The 25,857-nt window shown below is 35.1% G+C and overlaps 1 protein-coding gene across 1 annotated transcript in view; it reads right to left on the bottom strand.

Moving 5' to 3' along the window:
- Positions 1–25,857, bottom strand: part of LOC138323520 (uncharacterized) — a 119,753-nt gene that overhangs the window by 17,944 nt on the left and 75,952 nt on the right. Inside the window, 14 exon segments of the mRNA XM_069268176.1 lie at positions 643–748; positions 1,517–1,749; positions 7,716–7,871; positions 8,930–9,106; positions 9,460–9,627; positions 10,206–10,382; positions 11,110–11,277; positions 12,944–13,120; positions 14,263–14,433; positions 16,554–16,724; positions 17,370–17,528; positions 21,211–21,372; positions 25,018–25,179; positions 25,444–25,605. Coding sequence (XP_069124277.1) covers positions 643–748; positions 1,517–1,749; positions 7,716–7,871; positions 8,930–9,106; positions 9,460–9,627; positions 10,206–10,382; positions 11,110–11,277; positions 12,944–13,120; positions 14,263–14,433; positions 16,554–16,724; positions 17,370–17,528; positions 21,211–21,372; positions 25,018–25,179; positions 25,444–25,605 — 2,349 coding nt within the window.

The raw sequence follows: 25,857 nt of genomic DNA, 5'->3' as shown, positions 1-25,857 counted from the left end.
CTATTAAGATGTTTGTTCATTTAAAGTAGTCATGCTATGAAGATGTTTGTTTATTTAAAGTAGTCATGCTATTAAGATGTTTGTTCATTTAAAGTAGTCATGCCATTAAGATGTTTGTTCATTTAAAGTAGTCATGCTATGAAGACGTTTGTTTATTTAAAGTAGTCATGCTATTAAGACGTTTGTTCATTTAAAGTAGTCATGATGTTAAGATGTTTGTTCATTTAAAGTAGTCATGAAATTAAGATGTTTGTTCATTTAAAGTAGTCATGCCATTAAGACGTTTGTTCATTTAAAGTAGTCATGCTATGAAGATGTTTGTTTATTTAAAGTAGTCATGCTATGAAGATGTTTGTTTATTTAAAGTAGTCATGCTATTAAGATGTTTGTTCATTTAAAGTAGTCATGCTATGAAGACGTTTGTTTATTTAAAGTAGTCATGCTATTAAGATGTTTGTTCATTTAAAGTAGTCATGCTATGAAGACGTTTGTTTATTTAAAGTAGTCATGATATTAAGATGTTTTTTCATTTAAAGTAGTCATGCCATTAAGACGTTTGTTCATTTAAAGTAGTCATGCTATGACGACGTTTGTTTATTTAAAGTAGTCATGATGTTAAGACGTAAGTGGATCCATTCTTACAATCATCATCAAGGATGGTCACGTTGGTGGTGACTAGGCTTCCAAGCATTCCTCGATTGTCGACACTAATCAGAGTGATGGAAAAATCCTCATCTGTTTCATCAATCTGCAAATGACACACAAGTACATATGTTTTAAATTAGATATCGAAATATTTAGATATTTACTAGCTGATACAGTTTATACGCTATACACAGCTAAGGAGAGGAGAATTAATGTGAATTTGGAATTTCAGAGTGAAACCTAGAAGGACTCTCTGAGTATTAACAATAACACACTCCAATTTATTATCTTTTGTTTGGTTTGTTTAGTTTTACCTAAACCCCTATGAACAGCAGGGTCATTTAAGGACGTTCCAGGAACTTGCCCGACATGGGATCAAAATCGCAACCCAGGGGTTGAGGGCTAGTGGTAAAATGTTGGAACATCTTAACCACTTGGCCACTGCCGCTACATTTTAATATTAGCATTGTTGATTTCTGATCATATAATGTGCACAATATGGGATATAATTTACATATGAAATTTGAGAAACTTCTCTTTGTAGCTTTTAAAGAAATAGTAGTAAAGAACTTCAAATGTAAATAAAAAACCTATTTTATCTGATCGGTTTTCTTTTTTTTTGAGTTTTCTTTAATCACAGTACTGTTGTGCAAATACTCAGTATAGTTTAAGTAGATCTACAAAGTAAATTTGATCTTTTTATGTACAAATTTTGTTGTGACTAACAGTATCAACAAAAAATATTTGCAGATGTAATGAAGGACAAACCACATAGTCATCATACTTGAATGATTTGCTTTTTTTACATCCTACTGCAACAAATACAGAAAAGGTAACATGTAATTCTAAATGTAAATGAACAATACTTTACCGCATCATCTGTTATTTGGATATCTATGGAATCACTGGACTGTGAATCTGCAAACACAATGGAGACCACTGGAGTCTGGAAGTCTGAGCCAGCTGTTGCTAAGCCATTGTTAGCCTGTAATTGTATAGTGTTGGATCCATTTGTTCCAGAGATCCTTCTGATTGTAATAGTTGCTGATCCAGCACCTTCAGCAACAGTGTAATAGCCTTGTTCAAACTCATATCTGCTTTTTTCTGAAACAAATATTATTAATGTTGTGTTATTATGGTTTTGGTTTTAATGTACACATTTTAAACAAACATTTTTTATGCATAATGCAGTTCAACTGATAAGGGACAAAACACAAGAGGCCCAGAGGGCCTGTATCGCTCACCTAGTTTTTTTGTTAGTAATTATCACAAGACTCTGAAAATAAGCAAAATTGACTCCCAAAGTTTAATTTTGAATCACAACCATACAATGATGCTATTGATACCATACAAATATGCTATCCAATACATAGGTTCTGAGACAAAGTAATTTATATGAAAGTAATAGCCTAATTGACCTTTTTGACCTCGCATTTATTGCCGTCTAAGGCCCCGGGGGTCAGCCCTATCATTGGTACAATTTCAAATCCACCCTAAAGGATGCCCATATAAGGAGAAGAATTAATAACCCTTTTGACTTCCATTGCATTATAATGCTCTTCCATTCTTAGTATGCAGAGTTTCAGAGAAGAAGTCGTTTATATGGAAATAGCTTAATTAACCCCTTTTGACCCCACCCTTCAGGCCCCCGGGGGGGTCAGCCCCATCATTTGCAAAATTTTGAATCCCCACCCTATAAGGATGTAACCATTGCATTATGAGCTATCCCATGTTAAGTTGCAGAGAAAAAGTCATTTATATGGATATTGACCCCTTTTGACCCCGCCCCTCAGGCTCCCAGGGGGTCAGCCCTATCATTTGCACAATTTTGAATCCCCACACTATAAGGATGCTACCATTGTATTATGGGTGCTATAACATGCTTAGTTTCAGAGAAGAAGTCGTTTATATGGAAATAGCCAAATTGGCCCCTTTTGACCCCACCCCTCAGGCCCCCGGGGGGTCAGCCCCATCATTTGTACAATTTTGAATCCCCACCCTATAAGGATGCTACCATTGCATTATGGGTGCTATCCAATGCTTGTTTCAGAGAAGAAGTTGTTTATATGGAAAAAGCCAAATTGACCCCTTTTGACCCCGCCCCTCAGGCCCCCGGGGGGTCAGTCCCATCATTTGTACGATTTTGAATCCCCACCCTATAACGATACTACCATTGCATTATGAGTGCTATCTCTTGCTTAGTTTCAGAGAAGAAGTCGTTTTTATGGAAATAGCCAAAGTGACCCCATTTGACCCCGCCCCTCAGCCCCCGGGGTCAGCCCCATCATTTGTACAATTTTGAATCCCCACCCTATAAGGATGCTACCATTGCATTATGGGTGCTATACCATGCTTAGTTTCAGAGAAGAAGTCGTTTATATGGAAATAGCCAAATTGACCCCTTTTGACCCCGCCCCTCAGGCCCCCCGGGGGGTCAGCCCCATCATTTGTACAATTTTGAATCCCCACCCTATAAGGATGCTACCATTGCATTATGGGTGCTATCCCATGCTTGGTTTCAGAGAAGAAGTCGTTTATATGGAAATAGCCAAATTGACCCCTTTTGACCCCGCCCCTCAGGCCCCCGGGGGATTAGCCCCATCATTTGTACAATTTTCAGTTGGTAGCCCATAAGGATGCTACCAGTCAAATTTTGTTGAAATCCGACCAGCGGTTATGGAGAAGAAGTCGATTGTTGACGGACACCGGACGCCGGACGCTGCGGTATCCCATAAGCTCACCTTGGTCCTTCGGACCAGGTGAGCTAATAAACTGTTGATCGGAATACACCTTGTTTTTACCAAAGACTACTTTTCCAATTATTTTCAACATAGCAGGCAGTTATAAGTTTGATGAAAACTGACAAAATTTTAACTATATTTTAAACTATCTCAAGACAAGAATGATGGCTTTTTGTTTTCATCTGAAATTGTATTTCTATTACAAAATGAATGCAGTCAGCTTACTAATACTGCCTACAAGTTGTATCATAATCCATGAGTAGTGCAAATAACAGATTAATGTTATAAGACTCTTTCATATGTGGATATGATGGATATAGATATTCTACCTTCGGGATCACAACATGTTGTAAAACCCAGGCTTTCAAAGGGTTTTACAACATTTTGTGATCGTGAGGATAGAATATCCCTATCCTTCACATCCAGGTGTGAAAGAGGATTTTTTTCTCTCATACCATGACGTTTTATTGCAATTCCACTACTATGATTTTCCGCCATTTTGAAATAAATTAAAAAAAAAACCACAACTGCCGGTCAATTCTCCATACATGATATTTTCAATACAAAACCTTGTTTTTTGTGTCTTTTAAAGTAAACCCAGTCTAGTTTCTGAAAACTAATTGGTAAAATTGTACCGAGAAAAGAGTAATTTTGTTGACACTGTGATGTCACAAGGCTTTATTGCATGGGTAGCCATGCAATACAGCTTCAGCCGACATGAGTGTGTTGCCCTAGACTAACTAGTATTACACGGGTAGGTACGAACGAGATGGTACGTAACATTTCATTCTTTATCAGCAATTAAGGGTAGAGCACTACTCACTTTGCGCGTGATTTTCCGCCTTGAATTGTTTAAATTTTCGCTTTGACAGGGATTTTAGTTTAAAAAATATTTGAAACAATTCTGAGAAAGAGGGAAAAAACAACAAAGTCACATTATAAAGTAGTGGTTAAAAATTAATATAAACAATACAAGGAACTCCTTAGTTGAATATGTAAGTTTCTGAAACAGGTAAATGTCATTTGTTGAACAAACTTGGTAGCCCTTCATCCATATATGTTTGTAATCCATTCAAGGATTAAGGAGAAGTAAGATTTTAAAGCCAAATTTCAGCAAAGCTCCCATTTTGGACCCCCGCCATTCTATCTCCATAGGTCTTACCTCCGTCCTTTATAAATTATGACTGTCCTCACCTTAAGTTCCCCATCTAAGCCCCTCCCCTCTGTCCCCAAGGGTCGGACCTAACTATATATTAACTATATACTAACTATATACTAACTATATATTTATATTAAATATGAATATCCTTTCCCAGTGATGTTTCACCCAAAATATGGATGCTTTAATACACTCAAGGGTTAAGGAGGAGTAGGCTTTTAAAGCCAAATTTCATCAAAGTTCCCCCTTCTGAGCCCCGCTCCTCTGTCCCAAGGGGTTGGACCTAACTTGTTTATATAATATATAATATTCCTTCCCCTATGATGTTTTACACAAAATATGAATGAAATCCACTTAAGGGTTAGTTAAGGAGGAGTAGGATTTTAAAGCTAAAACAAGTACTCATTGTAATGGACACTATTACATAATCCCCCAAACAACCCTCTCCCTCCCCCTCCCCATCCCCACCTGCAACAAATCAAGAATGCAGTTGCACAGTGTATGAACATCTTGGAAGAAATTTTTAGGTACTTTTATATTCAATGAATTGCAGACGAAAATTTGAAAACAGGAAGTTGGCCCAGCGACAATCTTTAAAAAATTTTTTTTATCATATTGATCAGCATCCCTTGATACCCCTATATACTAATTTTCATTGAAATCAGAGACAGAAATATAAAAACAGGATGTTGGCCCACCGGCCATCTTGGAATAACAAAATCTTTACAAAAATATTTGCATGTTGTTCGCCATCACTTAAAACCCCTATAACCAATTTTCATTGAGATCGGAGAATGAAACCTGAAGAACAGGAAATGAGCCAGTGGCCATCTTGGAATACGAAAATCTTTACAAAAATATTTGCATGTTGTTCGCCATCACTTAAAACCCCTATAACCAATTTTCATTGAGATCGGAGAATGAAACCTGAAGAACAGGAAATGAGCCAGTGGCCATCTTGGAATACGAAAATTTTTACGAAAATGTTTGCATGTTGTTCGCCATCCCTTAAAACCCCTATAGACCATTTTCATCGCAGAGATCGGAGACTGAAACCTGAAAACAGAAAGTGGGCCAGCGGCCATCTTTGAATACAAAAATCTTAACGGAAATGTTTGCATGTTGTTCACCATCTCTTAAAACTCCTATAGACCATTTTTCATTGAGATTGGAGACTGAAACCTAAAAACAGGAAGTGGGCCAGTGGCCATATAGGAAAATCTTTATATAAAACATGATTGTCCTTCCCTAATAATGTTTTACACCAAATATGGATAAAATCCATTCAAGGGTTAAGGAGGAGTAAGGATTTTAAAGCCAAATTTCATCAAAGTTCCCCCTTTGGAGCCCCACCCGTCTGTCCCCAGTGGTAGGATCTAATTTGTTCATATAAAATATGGATTGTCCTTCCCTAATAATGTTTTACACCAAATATGGATAAAATCCATTCAAGGGTTAAGGAGGAGTACTTGTAGGATTTTAAAGCTAAAATTAAGAAAATTTCTCCTTTTGGGGCCCAACCTCTCAGCCACTAGAGATCGGACCAGACTCATTTATATAAAATATGATTATCCTTTGCCAATGATGTTTCACACCAAATATGGATGAAATCCACATAAGAGTTAAGGAGAGATGGGACTTTAAAGCTAATATTTAGAAAATTTCCCCTTTTTAGGGCCCCACCTCAGCCCCTAGGGGTCAGAACAGGCTCATTTATATAAAATATGATTGCCCTTTCCCAACAATGTTTCAAACCAAATTTGGTTGCTATCCATCCAAGGATGAAAGGAGAAGTAGGATTTTAAAGCTTAAATTAAGAAATTTTCTCCTTTTGGGGCCCCACTCCTCAGCCCCTAGGGGTCGGACCTGGCTCATTTATATAAAAAAATGATTGTCCTTCCCCAATGATGTTTCACATTGCTTTCTTTTAATGACTATGTAAACCTGATTTGCATTCTATTGTTCCTGAAGTTTCCAAAGTCGATCAGATGCTTATAATATTGTGACCGATGCAAGAGTTTGTATGATAAGACGCTTGAAGTTTACACAAAACGCATGTGTTCAGCATTGTCTAATGTCACTGTTGTTAATTTATAGTAGAACATCACTGACAGGTATCTCTAAGTATATGTTTCGAAAAGGCTGGTGTCACTAAATAATGACAAAATCTATTAAACAGACCTGGGTATATATTCTGAAGCAAATGTGGATTTCCCATTGCCCTAATGTGTATTTTGCACAACCAATGTGTATTTTAAATTATCGGTCAATGAACTGTTACCAGCACAGAAAAGTACTTAATTATAATATACATTATTTGATTTTTACTTTAACGGATATCTTAATATCAATTACAATAAAACAATTATACATTTCAAATATATTGTTTATAGTTCCAATACACACAGCACAGAATGGTTAAGTGGGTAAGACAACAAGAATATGATATAAACTAAAACGGCAAGTAACTATCATGACCCACGTGTCTTTGGCAGTCATAACTCCAAGCACGGCCGCAGGAAAAGTACCTGGCACATTAGGAGGAAAATACGTAATGTGTGCCCTTTTGTGACATCTAGAGAAAGGGCCACTCCTCACTATACTTTGCCATCAATTCCTTCGTCCATACCTTTTTAGGTGTGCAAGAGTCCTCACGATTGTCATCTTTGCTTTTGTTTAGACATTTTTCCTAACAGATCAGTGTCACGCTGACGCTTCACATTTCCATGCAAAATGTTCATCACATTCAAGCGCTCTTCAGACGCTTCTTAGCAACCGGAACTCCTTGAGGTGTACCGATATAGCGGTCATTACGGAGAAAGGTATGAACACAATGTCTTTTTTAAAGTTTTAATTTGCATCAATAAATCGTAGAAAGCCAACGCAATGCGTATTGTGTATTTAGGACCACATATGCGTACTAAATACGCCAAAATCGTAAATCATGACAAAATCTATTAAACGATATAAAACAGTGACTTACAGTATTGCGTGCGCAGTTGGAATCTGCGCATAGGGGATGTACACAGACTCCACATCCGATAAGGAAAATAATGGTGCCAGAGTATGCTCGCAATAAAAACCAACATAATTTCATGCACTAAGAATATGAAATGAGTGGCTATCCTTATTCATATTATGCTTAAAATGTATTATGGGAATGTACTGACCATAGCAGTTGGTTTGTTGAATTGTTCCTTCACTGGCTGTAGTATAGTCATTCTGACAGTCCTCACACCTATCCTGATGACGATTGGGTTGGTATTTTCCAAAGTCACAGAGTAAACAGTTGTCTCCAGAAATGTAGGAACCAGGAGCACAATCCACTGCAAGGATATCATGTCATGGGTGTTATAACATTGATATATAATAAAGTATTTATTATTACCTTTTACAAGTTATGTAAGGCCATAATAAATTGGTTATGTGTCAAACATATAAAAAATCTTATCACATCTTCTCTGCCGGTCCCTTCTTTCCCCCTTCCTTTGAAACATATCATATCATGCCTATGGGTAAACTATATTTGGAGCAGTCATTACAGCGCCGTTACAATAAGCGTACATGTGACGGCCAGTCTAGTGGGTGGTTCGGTTGATTGGTAGCTAGTCAGTTTGCATGATAGCTAGTCAGTTTGCAAACGATAGTCAATAAGCTGCGTAAGCGCGGCTCTCATTGGCTGTCGCTTCAATGTAGGGGCGAGCTAAAAAGTCGAAAACGTCTATCGGCGATTACCAAGGTCAAAAAACGTATACCATACTGTAGGCGGTATACATTAGATGATTGGTATCCTAAGCTTTATAATATGAAAAGATCATACAAATTCATTTTAATTACCTCATGTATAGACTCTGAATCAGCGCTACTGAAGTAGGTATGGAAATAGCTACTTTTGTAGCAGAAAGTCAGTCAGAAGTTGTAAGGAAAAGATATCACATGCTTCTGACTAACTTTACCGCAAGATGTGTGAAACCAAATCAGGTACAATGTCATGTACGACCGACCATCGTGTCTTGTCAAAATATATTTCCCTAGCGTGCATTATGAAGATTGTCTGCCAAGCTCTGGCATCTATATAGACCATAGATGCCATAGGAAGATAGTTTATTGCTTAAGGAGATGTACACTGGTGATTGATTATTACTCTATTTATCATCATCTTCCAGAAAGCACAAGATCGGGTGGTGTAGTGGTTAAGCCACTCGCCTTTCACCTTGCCGACTAGGGGTCGATCCCCAGCATGGACGTGAGAATGTCAGGAGTCACATGCTCGATCATATGGGTTTTCTGCAGGCACTCCAGTTTCCTCCAACTCTAAGACCCCTTGCGCACAATCGATGTAACACAGATAAAGTTTATATGTATTAAGCACATGAATACTTACAGAGAGTGCAGTTGGCTATTATATCTGTATTGCCTCCTGCTACAGTAGTATAATTTGTAGGACATAAAGCACACTGCTGGAACTTCATTGTATCATTTCCATTGTTCCACAGTCCTTTAGGACAAGGTTCACATTGGTCACTTTCATTGTTATACTGATTACCAGCCGTACATACACCTATAACAGAGCAAACAATACAAATTAAAAAAAAAAAATCTGAACAGGTTTAAACGTTCATGTAAAGGACCTTGTAAAGGAAGTTTCAGAAATATTATCATATTTTGGTAGGTCAAAATTTGTAAGCAAACAAGAGAATATCAAATGTTCACAAATTGGAATTTTGCTATTTGTCTCAAGGGTATATACATGTATTATATTTCACATATTTATAAATACTTCATTGATAAAATCTTGACAAGATTAAATATATCCCATTATATGGTCTTCAATTTATAATTTCCTTACAGGCATCACAAATTAAGAAGCCAATGGCACCTACTGATAAAAACAGATACATTTCAAATACATACGGACACAACTGCTGGCAGAGACTTGGGCATTTTCCAGCGTTGCCTTTCCTGTGCCGCAGGCTGTACACTTCACATCAGAATTTGGATACATCATTGGTTGGTAAGTGTCCGTAGGACATGCTTCACAAGTTCCGCTGGAGGTCACAACATATCCAGCAGAACACTCATCTACAATATCCATTGTCGTATATAAATAAGGAGGACAACCTAGTCATGGTAGTGGTAAGTTGTTTTTTTCTATCTAAGGGTATATTGTTGATTTCCCAGCAGCTAAATTGCTTTCTAAATAGCTTTTCGGTTCCCAAAACTTGCTTAAATTAGCGAGAAATATTAAATAAGAGCATGTTTAATAGATACATCAACCCTTATGAGATAGTTTAACCTGACCTAGGAAGCTATTAGCTACAAGTCAATCTCATAGCTACAAGTCAATCTCATAGCTACAAGTCAACCTCATTATATGCCTTCAATATCCGAAGAAAACCCAAGTTAGATTTTATTAATCATTCCGCCATTTCATCTGTGTTTTGTTTTATTATATCTTCTTACAGCAAGAGTCATTTTCCTTGAATCTGAAAATTTTACTCATTATCAATGCATATCTTATAGTAACCTTGAAAGAAAAATGAACCTGGTGATATACTTTTTATGTTAAGAATGTCTGAACTGAAAAAAATGAATGATTTTTTTTTTATTCAGATTTCAGATCAAACCAGAAGGAGCGATCTAAAACAGATGATACTTACCTATAGAACAGTTCAAATCAGAGATGCTGCCATCTGTTTCTGTAGTCCTACCAGTAGTACAATTAGTACATGACGTAAAGTACTTTGTACGGTCGTCAATAGATCGGTACGTCCCTCTTGGACAGGCCACACAATTGCCATCACTATCAAACTCTGTGCCAGGTTGTGTACAATATGCTAAAAAATAAAAAATAAATGAAATGAAAGAGAACATATATTGGTTGAAATATGCATAATGACCATCTGATTATAAGTAATATGTAAAATCTCATTTCAGATGTCTGAATTGAATGACAATTCTATGTTCAACCAGTGTATACACAGCATGACTAATTCTGTATTTGCATATTACAGAGTTATCTGCCCTTGCGGCTAGGTATTGATTGTGACGTAGTGAATTTGCAAGCATAACGTCATAATTTTCGGAGAAAGTGACTTGAATTGTGCTAAAAAAATAATGACGTAACAATCGATACCTACCCGTAAGGGAGCTAACTCTGTAATATGCAAAGACAGAATACTTTGATTAATACATTCATCTAAATGTTCTCCATACGCTGAAACCTTTTGATGACCGTTCCCAATCTTCTCTTACAGCGGAACCTTTCGACGACCCATATCAATTTTTATACACCACTATCCCCATTTTCATTCTACAGTGAAACATTGTTAAATCTCAGTCATGGAAGACAATGTCAAAACTCCAAATTAACCTAGCATTAGACTTAAGCGTCCTTAACAAAGGAAAAAAAAAAACTTAGTTGGGACAAAATAAATATTTTAAGTAATTCTGATGTTATTTTTTAAAGAAGAGTCCACCCATGGATAATTCTGGTAGTGACAGAAGAGAATACCTTTAAAGAATATCAACATTCCCGAGGGAGAAAACCAGGAATTTACTTACGTTTACAGTCAGTTGAATCTGTTGAACTCATGTTAACGGTAGCTTCATTCGATAGACAGGGTTTACATCGGTCTGCAGATGTCGGCATCACAACATCCTGATAAGTATCGTATGGACAGTCTACACAGTACCCACTGCTGTTTAGTTCTTGTCCTTTAGAGCAAATTTCTGGAAAGAAACATTTTCGTGTAAATATCAAAGTATTTATAAGAATAATCAGTGGAATTTATATAGGATTTTCATTTCAGGTGGCGGTGGGATTTTATGACCCAAGTCTTAAAAGTTATTTTTGCGAGCTGTGGTGAGCAAAAATCAAAACTTTGAGACGATTTCATAAAATCTTTTATGGAATTTACGTTAATATTTTTAATTACACAACTACAAAACCTATCTTTTGAATATTTTAAAAAAAATCAAGGTCAAAATGTGAGGCAGAAATCAAATCGAGGGCGCTATCATTTAATGATGCCAAGCCATGGCATCATAATGAATTCCCATCCAATGACAGGTACTCCAGCTTATATAACACTAGTGACATATGCCAAAAAATTACATGGGCGCATTCATAGGATATTGGGCAGATTATTTGATAAAAGTATGTTATATACCATATTTATATTTGAAAATATTGAAAAATTGAAAAACAGAACAAAACCATCACATCAATATAGACCACAAAAATGACAATGGTATAGGACTCTAGCCAGACATCACAGACTATGGAAGAATTGAAGCACATAACAATGGTATAGGACTCTAGCCAGACATCACTATGGAAGAATTGAAGCACATAACAAGTGTCTTCTATGATTTTATACAGATATGAGTTGTTGATAACTTGAGCTAAGCCTGTTGTTTATGAATACCACAAAATGTATTTGTAGCAGATGGCATCCTTATATATGGAAAGAAATGGCTTTGAGTGGATCTACAGTGTAATGTTTTCTATGGAATGTGTATAATGGACAACGTTTTAAGGAAGTATCGATCGATGTTTTATAGTCAGTCAATAACCATTTACAAATTTTCACTTTTGCAAATATTTCTAAGTATATAAAAAAGTATTTGTCCACAACAAATGACTATTTCTCCTCACCAATACTCTTCCATCTTTCCCTTTTTCTCCTACTTTCTTATATAGAAATTGTTAGTTCATATACCGACATGTAGATACTTGTATATTGTATTCACTGCTGTCCATTATGTATATATATTTATATTATGTACTTGGGAGAGGATGTCACTAAGTTGGGAAAATTAAATCTATTCAAATGTTTATCTTAATATGTTGAGCATCAGATATTAAAGTTATATGTGCTGTAACTGGACGAAATTTTGACATGCTATTTTTTCTTCGGTAACCTATTCAAAATCATAAGGTTTGGTGAATTAAGCTGTGAAAATCATTCAAATGGCTTCAGATGAATATGAATTTTAGTTACAACACAGAAATTATGTACTGTAAAATTATGTTTTTTATTTTTTAAGTATCTTTATATAGAAACATATCTGCAGAAATCACTTTACAGTTACTAATAACACTGTAAAAATGTGTAATGAAATTGCAGACCACAATTTGGCTTCATGGTCTGACCCATTTCACGTCATTTTTGTCGTAAATATAATGATTTTTGGCAGTATTGCCAAAAATCATTTTCAGCTCCTATTTGTACATGTAAAATTAAAACTGACATATTGAAAGTACTGTAATTTTCAAAAAAGTTGGTAAATTTTGGTGATGAATAACATATTAAAAGCTCTTCTTGATTTGTGAGTATGTAAAATATGGCACATGTAACTTTACAAAAAACTATTAAACAATTATTAAGTATACCTATGGAACAGTTGAAGTCTCCGATGTTGTGTTCACCCTCAGTTGTCCAACCACTACTACAGTTCATACAGGGTGAAAAAGCTGTGCTATGGTCATCCATCGATCGATAAGTTCCGCGAGGACAACTTTCACAAACTCCTTCTCCAATATCATATGTACCAGCTTCCGGACAATACACTGTAAAGTTTATCAAGTCACTCATTAGATGTTATCAACATACAACTGGAATCGACGCTACAAACGCTGAATATTTTCATCGATGGAATAATTTGAAAGTTCCAAGGGAAAGTACCCATAAATATTTCATGTTAATTCCTAACATCTGACCCATGTATACTCAGTGAAGTTCATAAGGGTGTCCCTTTTTGTACTGTGCATCTTCAAATCCAAAGCTTTCAACATTGAATGCAATGAATGCAAAAAACATTTATTTTGATAAACTCATCATTTTTTATTCCTTTATCATCTTAGAAAACCAAGATCATTTATTCAAACCAAATCAATTTTAATACATGTTACAAAACTTCCATCCTCAAGTCGGCAACCATATTTGTATCTCAAATGTTACGACCGCTAGGTTATAAACCATACAGCCCTACATAAACAACTCACAGCTTCAGTAATTGCTGCCATTTGCTTACTAAGGGAGTTAATTACTGGAAGTAGGTCAAAGGGACGTTACTACACACACACTGTACTCGGCACTTGAAAAGTTGATCTCAGCAACTGGTTGCGGCTAAAATGACCGGTCGTTAGCCATATTAGATAGGTGGTCGTTATGCATTGCCATTATATAGTAAAAATGTTTGGGGAGTCTAAAAACCGGTCGTTATAGACAGGCGGTCATTATATACAGGTGGTTGTTAGAGCAGGTTTGACTGTACTTGATACAAGTTTTATTTTTGTCGTCTTGGTGAAAACTAACAGCCATTCCAAAAGGACATTGATGATTTGACGTCATTACTGAACCTTGATGTTTCATTCATTATTTACAATATACTATCCAATGTTTTTGTACAGATTGATGGTTGCCTACTTTTACTCATAACGAGAAAATTCAATTTCAATGAATTAAACTTCACCATTTCATTAAACATTAGAAAATTCAATTTCAATGAATTAAACTTCACCATTTCATTACACATTGTTTCATATTACAATAGAATGATAATTAATTTCCAATTACAAAAGTACAAATACTTCATGGATCAATTTTTGACTAGCACATTGATGTCCCATGAAAAAGCAAAATATCCTCCCTGCAAAAATTGTCATCTATACAGCATGCTTTAATTTCTATCTTAGTGTATTGCACTTACAGAGACAGTCGTCAAAACTTGTGGATTTCATGTTCACAGTAGCCCTATTGCCACCACAGCTTGCACAAGTCTGAGTGGACGTCGGCATGTACTTATCCTGGAATGTGTTGTAGGGACAGTCCATACATCCATCACTTGTACTGTTGATCTCCTGACCTTTGTCACAGATGGCTGATAAAATCAAGGTTATCAACTTTAATTTGATTAGTTTATTGAATAAATCCAACAAATTATGTATATAAGTATAAATGATGATGCTCATGATGACTGCTGGTCGGCATTTCTATCCACATAGAATAATCCAAATGAATGCATATTTGAATAGAAATGTTCAGATAATAATATCATGTTATATTTCAAGATGTTAAATCGCCGATGAATGGTAAATGTTATGTATTAAAAACAGGAGCAGACGAATTTGTATTTTTATTCAGTAATAAAAGTTACTCACTTTACACCTTGCCATCATCGGAAAGCTTATCATTTTGAAATAATTAATTGCATACCGAAAACAGTCCATGGCACTGTGCCCTATATGGAACGGGTAAGTATTGCCAAAAAAAAAAAAAAGCAAAAGAATTTTTTTATACTTAAGTATTTTGTGTTAATTAGACATGTATATACATGATAAAACCCAATTAAGTATTGTCTAGATGATAATACTGTTTATGCTCTGTTGCCAATGGAGCATCTTTCAGGAATGTTTTCAATAGTCTAAGAGAGCTTCAAATTATTTATGCATAGGTAATACAGTACCTGATTGATAAACCAAAAAAAAAACAAATACAAGAGATCCCAGAGGGATCTTGGCACCCACCAAAGATTGTTTATGTCTGACAATTGTCAGATGGATCTTTCCTCTACTTTTCAAACTTCAACTATAAAAATCCAAGATGGCAGCCTGTCGGCCATCTTGTTGACCAATCAGTCCCTAAATGCAAAATGCACAACTAGGGTCCAATGAGAGCCTAAATATAAAGTTTGAGAGGGATCCTTGCAGTACTTTCTAAGAAATAGTGGTAACAAACTTCATCTATCAAAATTGACTGATCATACTGTTAACCGATCAGTCCCAAAATGCAATATGCACAACTAGGGCTCTAGGGGAACCTACATATGAAATTTGAGAATGATCCCTTCATTATGTTTGGAGAAATAGCGATAACAAACATTAACTATCAAAATCCAAAATGGCCACCAGGCAGCCATTTTGGTGACCGATTTGTCCAAAATTACAATATGCATAAACTAGGGCCCTAGGGGAACCTACATATGAAATTTGAGAAAGATCCCTTTAGCACTTTTTGAGGGATAGCATTAACAAGAATTGCTAACGGTCCGACGGACGGACCAGGGACCATGGACGAAAAGCGATTTGATTTGCCCACCATCTCATGAAATAGGGCTACAAACTAGAAAACAAGAGCTGTTGGAGAACAGCAAAGCTCGCCTATTCAGAAGAAATTGATGTTCAAGTATTTACTATTTAAACATGGAAATATGACAAATTAACAGACTCAATAATCCCCTAAAGGGCCCCAAATTGGTTGTATTATCACGTTCAGCATCCATACACATTATGAAAATAAAATCATAAACATTTATGATGACTTAAGCTTAAACAATAGACAAAATAGAAACTTGCTCAAAAACTTTAACATGGAAATATGACAAATAAACACTCAAAAAACCCCTAAAGGGCCCCAAATTGGTTGTATTATCACGTTCAGCATCCATACACATTAGGAAAATAAAATCATAAACATTTATGATGACTTAAGCTTAAACAATAGACAAAATAGAAACTTGCTCAAAAACTTTAACATGGAAATATGACAAATAAACAGACTCAAAAAACCCCTAAAGGGCCCCAAATTGTTTGTATTATCACGTTCAGCATCCATACACATTAGGAAAATAAAATCATAAACATTTATGATGACTTAAACTTAAACAATTGACGAAACAGAAACTTGCTCAAAAACTTTAACGTGAAATGGGACGCCAACGCTGACGCCGACGCCGGGGTGACACATTAGCTCCCCCTATTCTTCGCATAGGCGAGCTAAAAATGAATTTTGTAGACATGATATTAGTGTGACTACACCAGAAATGAAACAATGAAAAATACCTAAAGGAAAATATCTTTTGTTGCATTTATGGGTGAACAGAGTATAGTTATTGTGAGTGATTATTACATTGTCTTGTATCGGAAGGGTTATCAACTGATCATCAATTATAAACCAATCATTGTTACATCGCATTTTACAATTTTGGTAACAAAGCCTTACGTAAGCTACAGTTGTCCATATGATTTGAACCAGAGAGCTCCGTAGTCTTGTTTGTGGGACATTGTTGACAGGGCTGAAATATCTGTGGATGCTCTCCTGTGTGGTAGTAGCCCCGGTCACACGGTAAACATTGCCCTGGTGCACTTACATATTTTCCGGCTTCACAAACGACTGAAAACATTTAGATGTATTTCATGTATCACATCACTGCTAAAAGCCAACAACTTCCTCAAAACAACAATTAAAAGTTTATACTGTAGTGATTAACCTGGTTAACGAGATTTAATGTCCTAGAGGCAAACTTGTCAAGGGTTAAATAAGTTTGGTGACCGTTCTCAAAATGAAAAATATACCATGTATACAATATAACAACAAATTTGCTTAATCAACACAACTTTTATAACACATTCATTGGTTGGAATACTGTTACAGTACTAAGTTTGTTAATCAGTCAATTTATCTAAAATACCAATGTTTTACTTATAACAAAAATTAAAATCACATGATTGTTATATGAATGAAAGACTAATACGAAGGTTAAAATTTTCGTAAATTTTCTCACAAATGCGTATTTTTAGAAATTTTGGGACCTGCATTGTTCACTTTTTTCAAACTAGAGACTTTCAATTTGTTTGTATATTTACCACAATTTTGGGCGTCTTAGTCCAATGCGGGAAACTTGACATGTATGATAAAGATGCATAATAAAAATATAACAATTTATTCAATATATTGATGTTATGTTCCACCTTTAGAACAAGAAGAGTTCCAACACGTTTTATCCTAGACATTTTGTTTCCAGAAACGAATACTTACAAATACACTGTGAAGAATGATTGGATCCCTTGTCCATCGTGGACTCGGAATCGCCACACTTCTTACACTCGTCCTGGAGATCTTCGTCCTGGTAGTAACCATACGGACAAACCTCACAGTCATTTGATGCATTCCGGAAAGTTCCATTGTAGCAAATTCCTACAAATAACAAACACAGCATCTTTTTAAGAGAAAGTTCCATTTCTAACGATCCTGCAAATAGTAATCAAAATATCTTATCAACTCAGTCACCCCTGAAGACACATTTAGGCTCTTCTAAATCACAGAATAGACTAAGTCCATTATGAAATTTCAGGGGTGAATGAGTTAAAACATCTAAGTTAGAGAAGGTCCCATTATTCACAATCTCTACAAATACACCAGTAACATAACATTGAGGTACTTCACACAGCTCTAAATACCAATCAATTGTCATAAAGGGTTAATAATATACAATTATCGACCTGTTTCCAGGTTGATATGGTGGTTTATCAACCTGAGGAAGTGATATAACCCGAGGCCGGAAACAGGTCGATGACCGTTTTATTATATGGCATTTACTTGATATTTACGTTCATCAGAAAAATTATTTTCGCCGATGACGCAGGTACGGCACTTCACAACTTTGGTACAAGATGTTTTCAATACAATGACAAACAACGCATAAACTTCATTTTTAATCCTCATTTGTCATGAAAAGTATACACAAACATATTAACAGACTGACTGTTTTGGACAGTAATGTTCTCAATAATTATTTGCTAAAGTTATAGTTGACTGTAATATTGGAGCAGCTTGAAAAGTTGAAGCACGGAAAGGGAATCTGATTCTCAAATGTTTTTGCAATGTTGATATTAAGATTGCGATTTTGAGAATTGCTGGTACATTTTTCCACATCTAAGTTTTTCAATATTTCATCGATTGCGTCGTTTTCAATTTCATCAGTATGTAAATCATTCAGCAAGTTGTCAAGTTGAGACGAGGATAATGGCTCGAATGATATGGCGCTCAAATCCATATTTGATACATCGGGCGAAGAGGCATCAGATTTGGGTTTCTTTGACTCAGTTTCAACACGTAATGTGCTTGAAATAGCGTCTGACATTTTCCGCTTCATACTTGGTTCCGTGTATCCAGTATAGCTTTTCAGGCTAGATTCAGCGCGGTGTCCAGTTACAGTCATAATATGCCTACTCACAAAATTACTCTTACTGTCTAAAAGATGTACAAGAGTAGCTCTCAAGGAATGGTTGCTATATGTCCAGCTTTTGTTGAAATGTTTTTCATCATGCTGCCAATGGTGTTGTGTCCAAGAGCCATGTTGTCGTACCAGGACAAAGCGTTTTCCTTTTTACTTGGGCGTTGGAATAAGCGGTCACATTTGCTGTTTAGGTGTTGCTTATATTTCATAAATGTCTTAACTGGACAAATCGGATCATCTGTTAAATAACATTATTTCTGGTAATAAAGCTATACCGAAATAGTATACATGTATCTTATTTTGTAAAACATAGCGATCAAGTGTAAGTTGGATGAATACGTGTATCTACAGTATAGTTATCAATTTATCTCGTCTATTATATACGCACTGCATAGACTAAATTATACGCATGTAGACTACTGTACTGTATATAAATTAATGGAGACTTTATGTCTATGGCATTCACTTACCAGGAACAGCATACATCCGTCCGTCTGCTGTATTGGCATCCTTTTGATGGTTTTTAGTCAGTTCATCCTTTTTCATGTAAATGTAGAGTTGTCCGTCGCCGTCTTGCTTGGCTGCGAAGTCATATTTTTAACAGATGAATATTTTCCCGTCCTCGTCGTCCAAAGTACAGCATCATGTCTACTAATACTTTCTCTTTTAACTTTAAATAATCGTGAAGATCAAAATAGGCATACATTTTTCTCATGTCTTCTTCTTCAATCGGTAGGTGATGATCGATTTCACCTTTTCCTTGGCACTTCAGTTCCTTTGCAGCAGCTTGGAAAACATTCTTGGAATGACTAAAATCGTCTCCTAAAATCGTCTCCGTGAATAATATCCATGTCAGATTGCATTGACAATCACCTATTTAGCTCATGTCGTAGCGCAAACAGTGATGTTTTTTGTAATGCTCACCGTTTATTATTCTCACCTCCACAAAAAACTGGGCTAAAAGTTTATCTAAATCGGCAGCAGACATTTTCTCAAAGCCTTCGCTTTCATCTTTCTCTTTCAGGTATGACTGAAAAGTTTTTACCGCAGTCTCCATTGCACGTCTTGTGTTCTTTGCATCTTTTTCTTCTATTAGCCGTTTTAGTTCTCCCTCATTGACTGTAGCAAACCTGCCGCCTTCCGTCATCTTGCTTACTAATGACGTCACGTTTGATTATTCTGACGTCATTATATTCGGAAATTCCCTTTACGCTATATTTGGGTACAACCTGAGCCCATCAGAATCTTATATCAACCTGTGAAGTGATTGTGACGTCATTTTACTCGACGTCACAATGCAAGATTTCTATATGAGGGTTCTGGAATCTTATATCAACCTGGGATGACGTCACAATGCAGTTCGGAAAGTGTAGTTTTAGCCAATCAGGAGCAAGCAAAACACACAGCCATATAATAAACACAAATAAAAAGTATTCAAAAATAAAAAAATAAATATTTAAAAAAAAAAATTTATTTGAATTTAAATACCGAAGTCTTTCAGAGCAATCAAGAAACTTCTTCAGATAACATATCAGCATGATCATGTGGAGTATTGGATAATAAATGTACAGAGGAAATCACGTACAAGAGTTTTGTTTTTAACGCTGAAGCTTTCAAAATATCTAAGTATATTTTGTAATATATTTTGTATCTCATACAATGCTTAACATAGTCGGTTGTTTATATTACTTGTCAATGGCGATCAAAACGTTAGTTGACCTATGATACATACAAAAATTACGAGCAAAGAATAAAATAATGAATAGGGAGAGTTAACTGTCAGACGAAAAATCTATTTGACTATAAGACTAGTCACTGTGTCAATCACTGCCATATACATATATTTAATGCATTACTAGTAAAACTTAATCTGACACATTACTGGACTTTCATTTCAGGTGGTTATGTACAGAGTTTGAATAGAGTTGTTGATTTATGAATTAGCTTAATTATTAAGTCATATGATTTAGTGATACAATAATATTGCTCTTGCATTGTTCACAGTGTAGTCATTAAGTCAAGAACAATCAGACTTTTGTGTTATATTGGTATGGAAATACAACACAAAAGTTTCACTCTCATCATAAAGAGGTTTATTGAGAGTACACTCATAATATGATTTTGTGTTATATCTCCATAACGTTAACAATCCCCTTATTATTACTACCGTATTTGACCCAATAAGCGCCCAGGGGGTTTAAAAAATTGGGGAAAAAAATGAAAAGGTGCTAATAAGACGAAATTATTGCAAATCTAGACAGTATTTTGTAGTTTTGGTCTTTATTTATGCGTGGACAGTTGAAATCGAGGCCTCAAAAAGGGGGAGGGCACTTATAGGGACATGGGCGCTTATTGGGTCGAATACGGTAATTTAAAACTTATTATATGGTTGTGTGTATTGCTAGCTCATGATTGGCTAAAACTACCTTTTCCCGCCATGATAAAGCAAGATACCCATTGAAAAATTCAGAAACTATGCATAGTGACGTCATCCCAGGTCAATATAAGATTTCAAAAGATCGGACCTTTAGTTGATAAATGGCTGTATCCACTCAATAACTTTCTTTATCATTCATTGAATTTTAAATGGATGGAAAATAAATATAGGAGTTTACGGGCTAGATTGATAAATGCACATACTTATATCGCAGCCTGAAGCGTCCGGAGTAGCTTCGCCCTTAGTGGTAAATTCAGCGGAACATGGTATACACTTCTCAGCAAATGGGATACGGTACGTTCCCCTAGGACATTTAACACATTGCTGGTCAATCGGACTTCTCTCATATCCTGGTGAACAGTCATCTGTTAAAAAATAACAATACATGTACTTGAATTACCTGCAACAGTCTTGCAAACAGTGATCTACAACTTCTGGTCACGCTATAACATTTTATACCGTTCCATACTAATAATAGTAAACAGTTATAATATCAATTGTTCCTTTTTTGCATTCATTTTTGTAAATGAAGTAAATCAAGAATTGGTTTAGGTCAGGTATTTTAATTTTAAATGATTTGATGAAAAATTCTGACAATTTTACTCTTCTTTCTTTTGACGAATTTATACAAAAATTTGGAATAGATACTAATTTTTTACAATACCATGGACTAATATTGTCAATAAAGCGCTATTTAAGAAATCTCGAAATAAAACCAGAGAAACTTTCATACCCTTTTATACCACAATTATTAGAAATTTTCTTTAAAAGCAAAAAGGGTGTGAAAGACTTCTATAGGTTTATCATAACTCCATCAACAACTCCAACAGGTACTAGAAAATGGAATTTGAGCTTTAACTTTGATACAGAAATGTGGTTAAAAAATATATACTCTTCCATTTAAGGTAACAAAAAATTCCAAATTGATATGGTTTCAAGTCAGAATTATTCATCATATATTAGTTACTAATACCTTCCTTCATAAGATAGGAATAAATCCTAGTCCAATGTGTACTTTATGTAATACAGAAAGGGAGACAATTATACATTGCCTATGGGAATGCAAAGAGGTGCAAACTCTGCTTCAAAATTTTGAAACTTTATTAGATTTATTGTTTATTCCTTTTGCATATAATAAAGATTCATTTCTTTTTGGAATAGTTTTACAAAATTGTAGCTCTGTTGACAATGAAATTTTGATAATTATGAAACATTACATTTATAAAACCAGATGTCTTAGCAACTCTTTAAATATCAATGCTCTTATTAATGTAATTAAGGATAATTTTTTAGTTCAAAAATATATGTTTTTTAGTCAAAGTGACCATATTAAAAGGCAATTTGAAATAGGCTGGAGGAAATGGAAACCTTTATTGGACCTTTAAGTATATACCTTTACCCTAGTCTTTCACTTAGTATTTTACTACTGCTAACTTACCTTAATATTCTTTTTATCTTTGGTTAGGGTTAACCGGTTTATATAGCCGATCAGCACGATTCTTCAGAGCAATTTATTTATTTTTTTATTTAATATAATATATTTAAACTATAATATAGTGTATGTGTAACGGTACCTCCTCACTCTTCTTTCTTCTTCCTTCTTATCTTTCTTCTTTAGTATGTCTGTCTGTCTGTCTGTCCGTCTTGTCTGTCTGTCTGTCTGTCTGTATGTATGTATGTGAGTGTGTGTATGTGTGTGTGAGAGAGAGAGAGAGAGAGAGAGTGAGAGCATGCATATATGTGCGTTATGGTTTGCTATTAATGGTAAATGTATGTTTTTATGGATGTCTCATAACGTACAATTTGATGTTTATAAGTACCAGGTATTGTGAATGAGTGCATATGCAAGTGTTTGTGTGTTAGTGTCCATTTATATATACTGTGTAAAATGTTCGAAAATAAAAAATTAAAAAAAAAAAAGATTTGATAGTCTGTGATATTGGCCATTAATTCTACTTCTATCTTAATTATTAAACCTAATATGTATGTTATAGTTTTCATCTTTAAACTATCAAACTGATTACCAAAGTGCACATCTGCTTGTCTACTCAAACAAATTCAGGAACGGACAACTCTTGTGCCAATGATATGTTGCAGCAGTTGTGACAAAAAACATACTTGAAAATAATATCTCAATAACCGCTCCTTCACATCTTTAAAGTGCTCTGGTTATAAACTTCATAGTGTATACCCCATTTGTGTTCGCAAAGACTTAAATTTGCCTTTCATGCCTAACGACTTTTTCACAGCAATTTCTTTGTGCAAAATAGAGCCAAATTGTTCTACTTATTTTGAGGCATTTTTATGACGACTAATTTGATAATTTGTAAATTAACAGCAAACTATGCAATACATGTATTTACACATGACCCACTCATTAAACTTTCGCCCTCCTTTTGTTTTCAAACTGTACGATATAATGTACATAGGCTAGGGACAACACTGAACATAAAGAGCCTCTTCAGAATGAATAATTATTTTAAACTATCTTACAATAATAATTTACCTGGTAAATTAAAATTACATTTTGATTCTTAAGGTTTTTCGGACCCTGTTTAAACTAGGCATTTTTTGTATGCCTATATAATATATATCACTTCTTAGGTGTACTTGAACATAACTTAGTTGATATAAATTGTCTATTGGGACCGCAGAATCAAACCAAAAATAGATTTCTGGAAATCGCCAAACTACATGTTATAATCTACAACTGCCATTGGTCTGACAAGGTAAAAAATGACTTGATGTGTTATATGCCTATGTAAAGTAGAATCAGGTCAAACCAGCACTCCTACTATATGCTATAAATAGAGGTTACACAATGAGTGGTTATTGAATATTGAATTTATTCCACACGAATGAGTTACTTTTTAAATGTGACAAAATACACAAGCTTTAGTGAGTGTCATTTGTAACTTTAAAAAAATAACTTACGCCTGTGGAATAAATTCAATATTCAACCACCACGAATAGTGTGACCTGTTTCTACCACAATTATATTAATTTTTAGGCGATAGCTAGAAAATACGACAGGAATACGGCGGGGATACAGTAACATGTATTTACTGAAATATGCAAATAAGGTGTAGTAATATCTCCATCAGCAAAAAGACACTAATTATAATTCAAAAGTCAACGCTTCATAAATAAGCAATTGATATCAAATTTTTCTAATTGGGAACATCTTTAGGGTTAAATAATACTCATCCATTTAAAGTCTTATTGAGTTCAAATCTTTATAGTTGCTTCCAGAAAATAAAACTCAGTGTCGGACTACATGTATACATGTAAAAGCATATATCGAACGACACAGCATCGTCTATTTCCTGCCCGATAATCATCAAGCCATTACCATCAAGATCAAGTTCGTTTCATATACGTTAAATCTACGAAACTCATCAGTAAAATTCTTCACCATCAAGATGTATTATTAATACTAAAGGTCAATTTAACACGTATGAAACGTCACTTATTTTGACACGACGACCACCACGCATATGCTTTCCAACAGCAGTTTTGGACTGCAAGCGGCGATCACAACATATAATGACGTCATTTGATTATTGATGATATTGGCAATTATGACGTGACACTGAGAAATAAGTAGTTCAATCTAGAAGTTCACCGTGTCAGCCAATCAGAATGCGTACAGAGTTTATACCATGTGTGGTATAAACAAATTGTTAATCAACAGCTGCATCGTTTATTTAATTAATGTCCTGAGAGTTGAATAACACCGCCTATAGTGGTAGAAACACAAGTAGACACAATGGCATGGTTATTTGGTGACAAAAATATGTACTTATTCCTATGGACGTGTACATTTTTCGTATATTTTGCTAAAATTTACAAACAACACAAAAATTTACCAGTCAACAATGATATCTAAGGTTAGGACGGATGCAGAGACACTTTATAGGAACAACAATCACTAGTTTAAACAGGGTCTTAAACCTGAATCAATCACACTTGAAGTAAGTTAGTTTGCAGCTAAGAGAAAAGGGACTAACCATTACACAGAGCTGATGAGTTGGCTCCTGTAGTCGTGGTAATCTGGGTGATCGGGCAGAAGTTACAGTAGTTTTTGCCATAATGCTCCTGGTACATATCTTTGGGACAGGGAAGACAGGTGCCGGCCGTATCATTATAAAAGTTACCAGCGGTACAATTGTCTGAAGGAGAAAACACAAGATTAGTTACATATTAATGCAAACACATTGTTCATTATGACACTTTGTCACTATATGTTTTTATATTTATTTTTGTATATCATCATTAAGAAGTTCAACCCAATAGTTAGATTGATTTGATACAAACAAACGTGTTTTGCACTCCAGTGTATATTGAACCTAAACTGACACATCCATAAGCATAACATTTACTAAGGAGTATACTAGAAAACAAATCATTCAAATTAAAAAAAACCAACAACATACCAACACAGTAGGAAGCATCAGGTGAGCCCTGAACAAATGTGACGTTATTGCCAGAACATGGTTTACATGTTGACATTCCAACTTCATCTTGATAATAGTTCATCGCGCAAGGCATACAAGTCTTGGAGCTACTGTCATAGTACTGGCCCTGAGAGCACTGAACTGCAAAAGAGAAAGGAAAAATATTGATTATAATCATAGACTTGGCCTAAGGCCATTGTACTAAATATAGGGAGAGGAAATTGTTCATTATGAACACAGTATTAGCATTGAGACCATTGCACTAAATAAATAGAGAGAAAATTGTTCATTATGAACACAGTATTAGCATTGAGACCATTGCACTAAATAAATAGAGAGAAAATTGTTCATTATGAACACAGTATTAGCATTGAGACCATTGCACTAAATAAA

This window comes from Argopecten irradians, chromosome 5 (assembly GCF_041381155.1).
Source record: "Argopecten irradians isolate NY chromosome 5, Ai_NY, whole genome shotgun sequence".
Lineage (NCBI taxonomy): Eukaryota > Metazoa > Mollusca > Bivalvia > Pectinida > Pectinidae > Argopecten > Argopecten irradians.
This window is presented reverse-complemented; position numbering and strand designations above follow the sequence as displayed.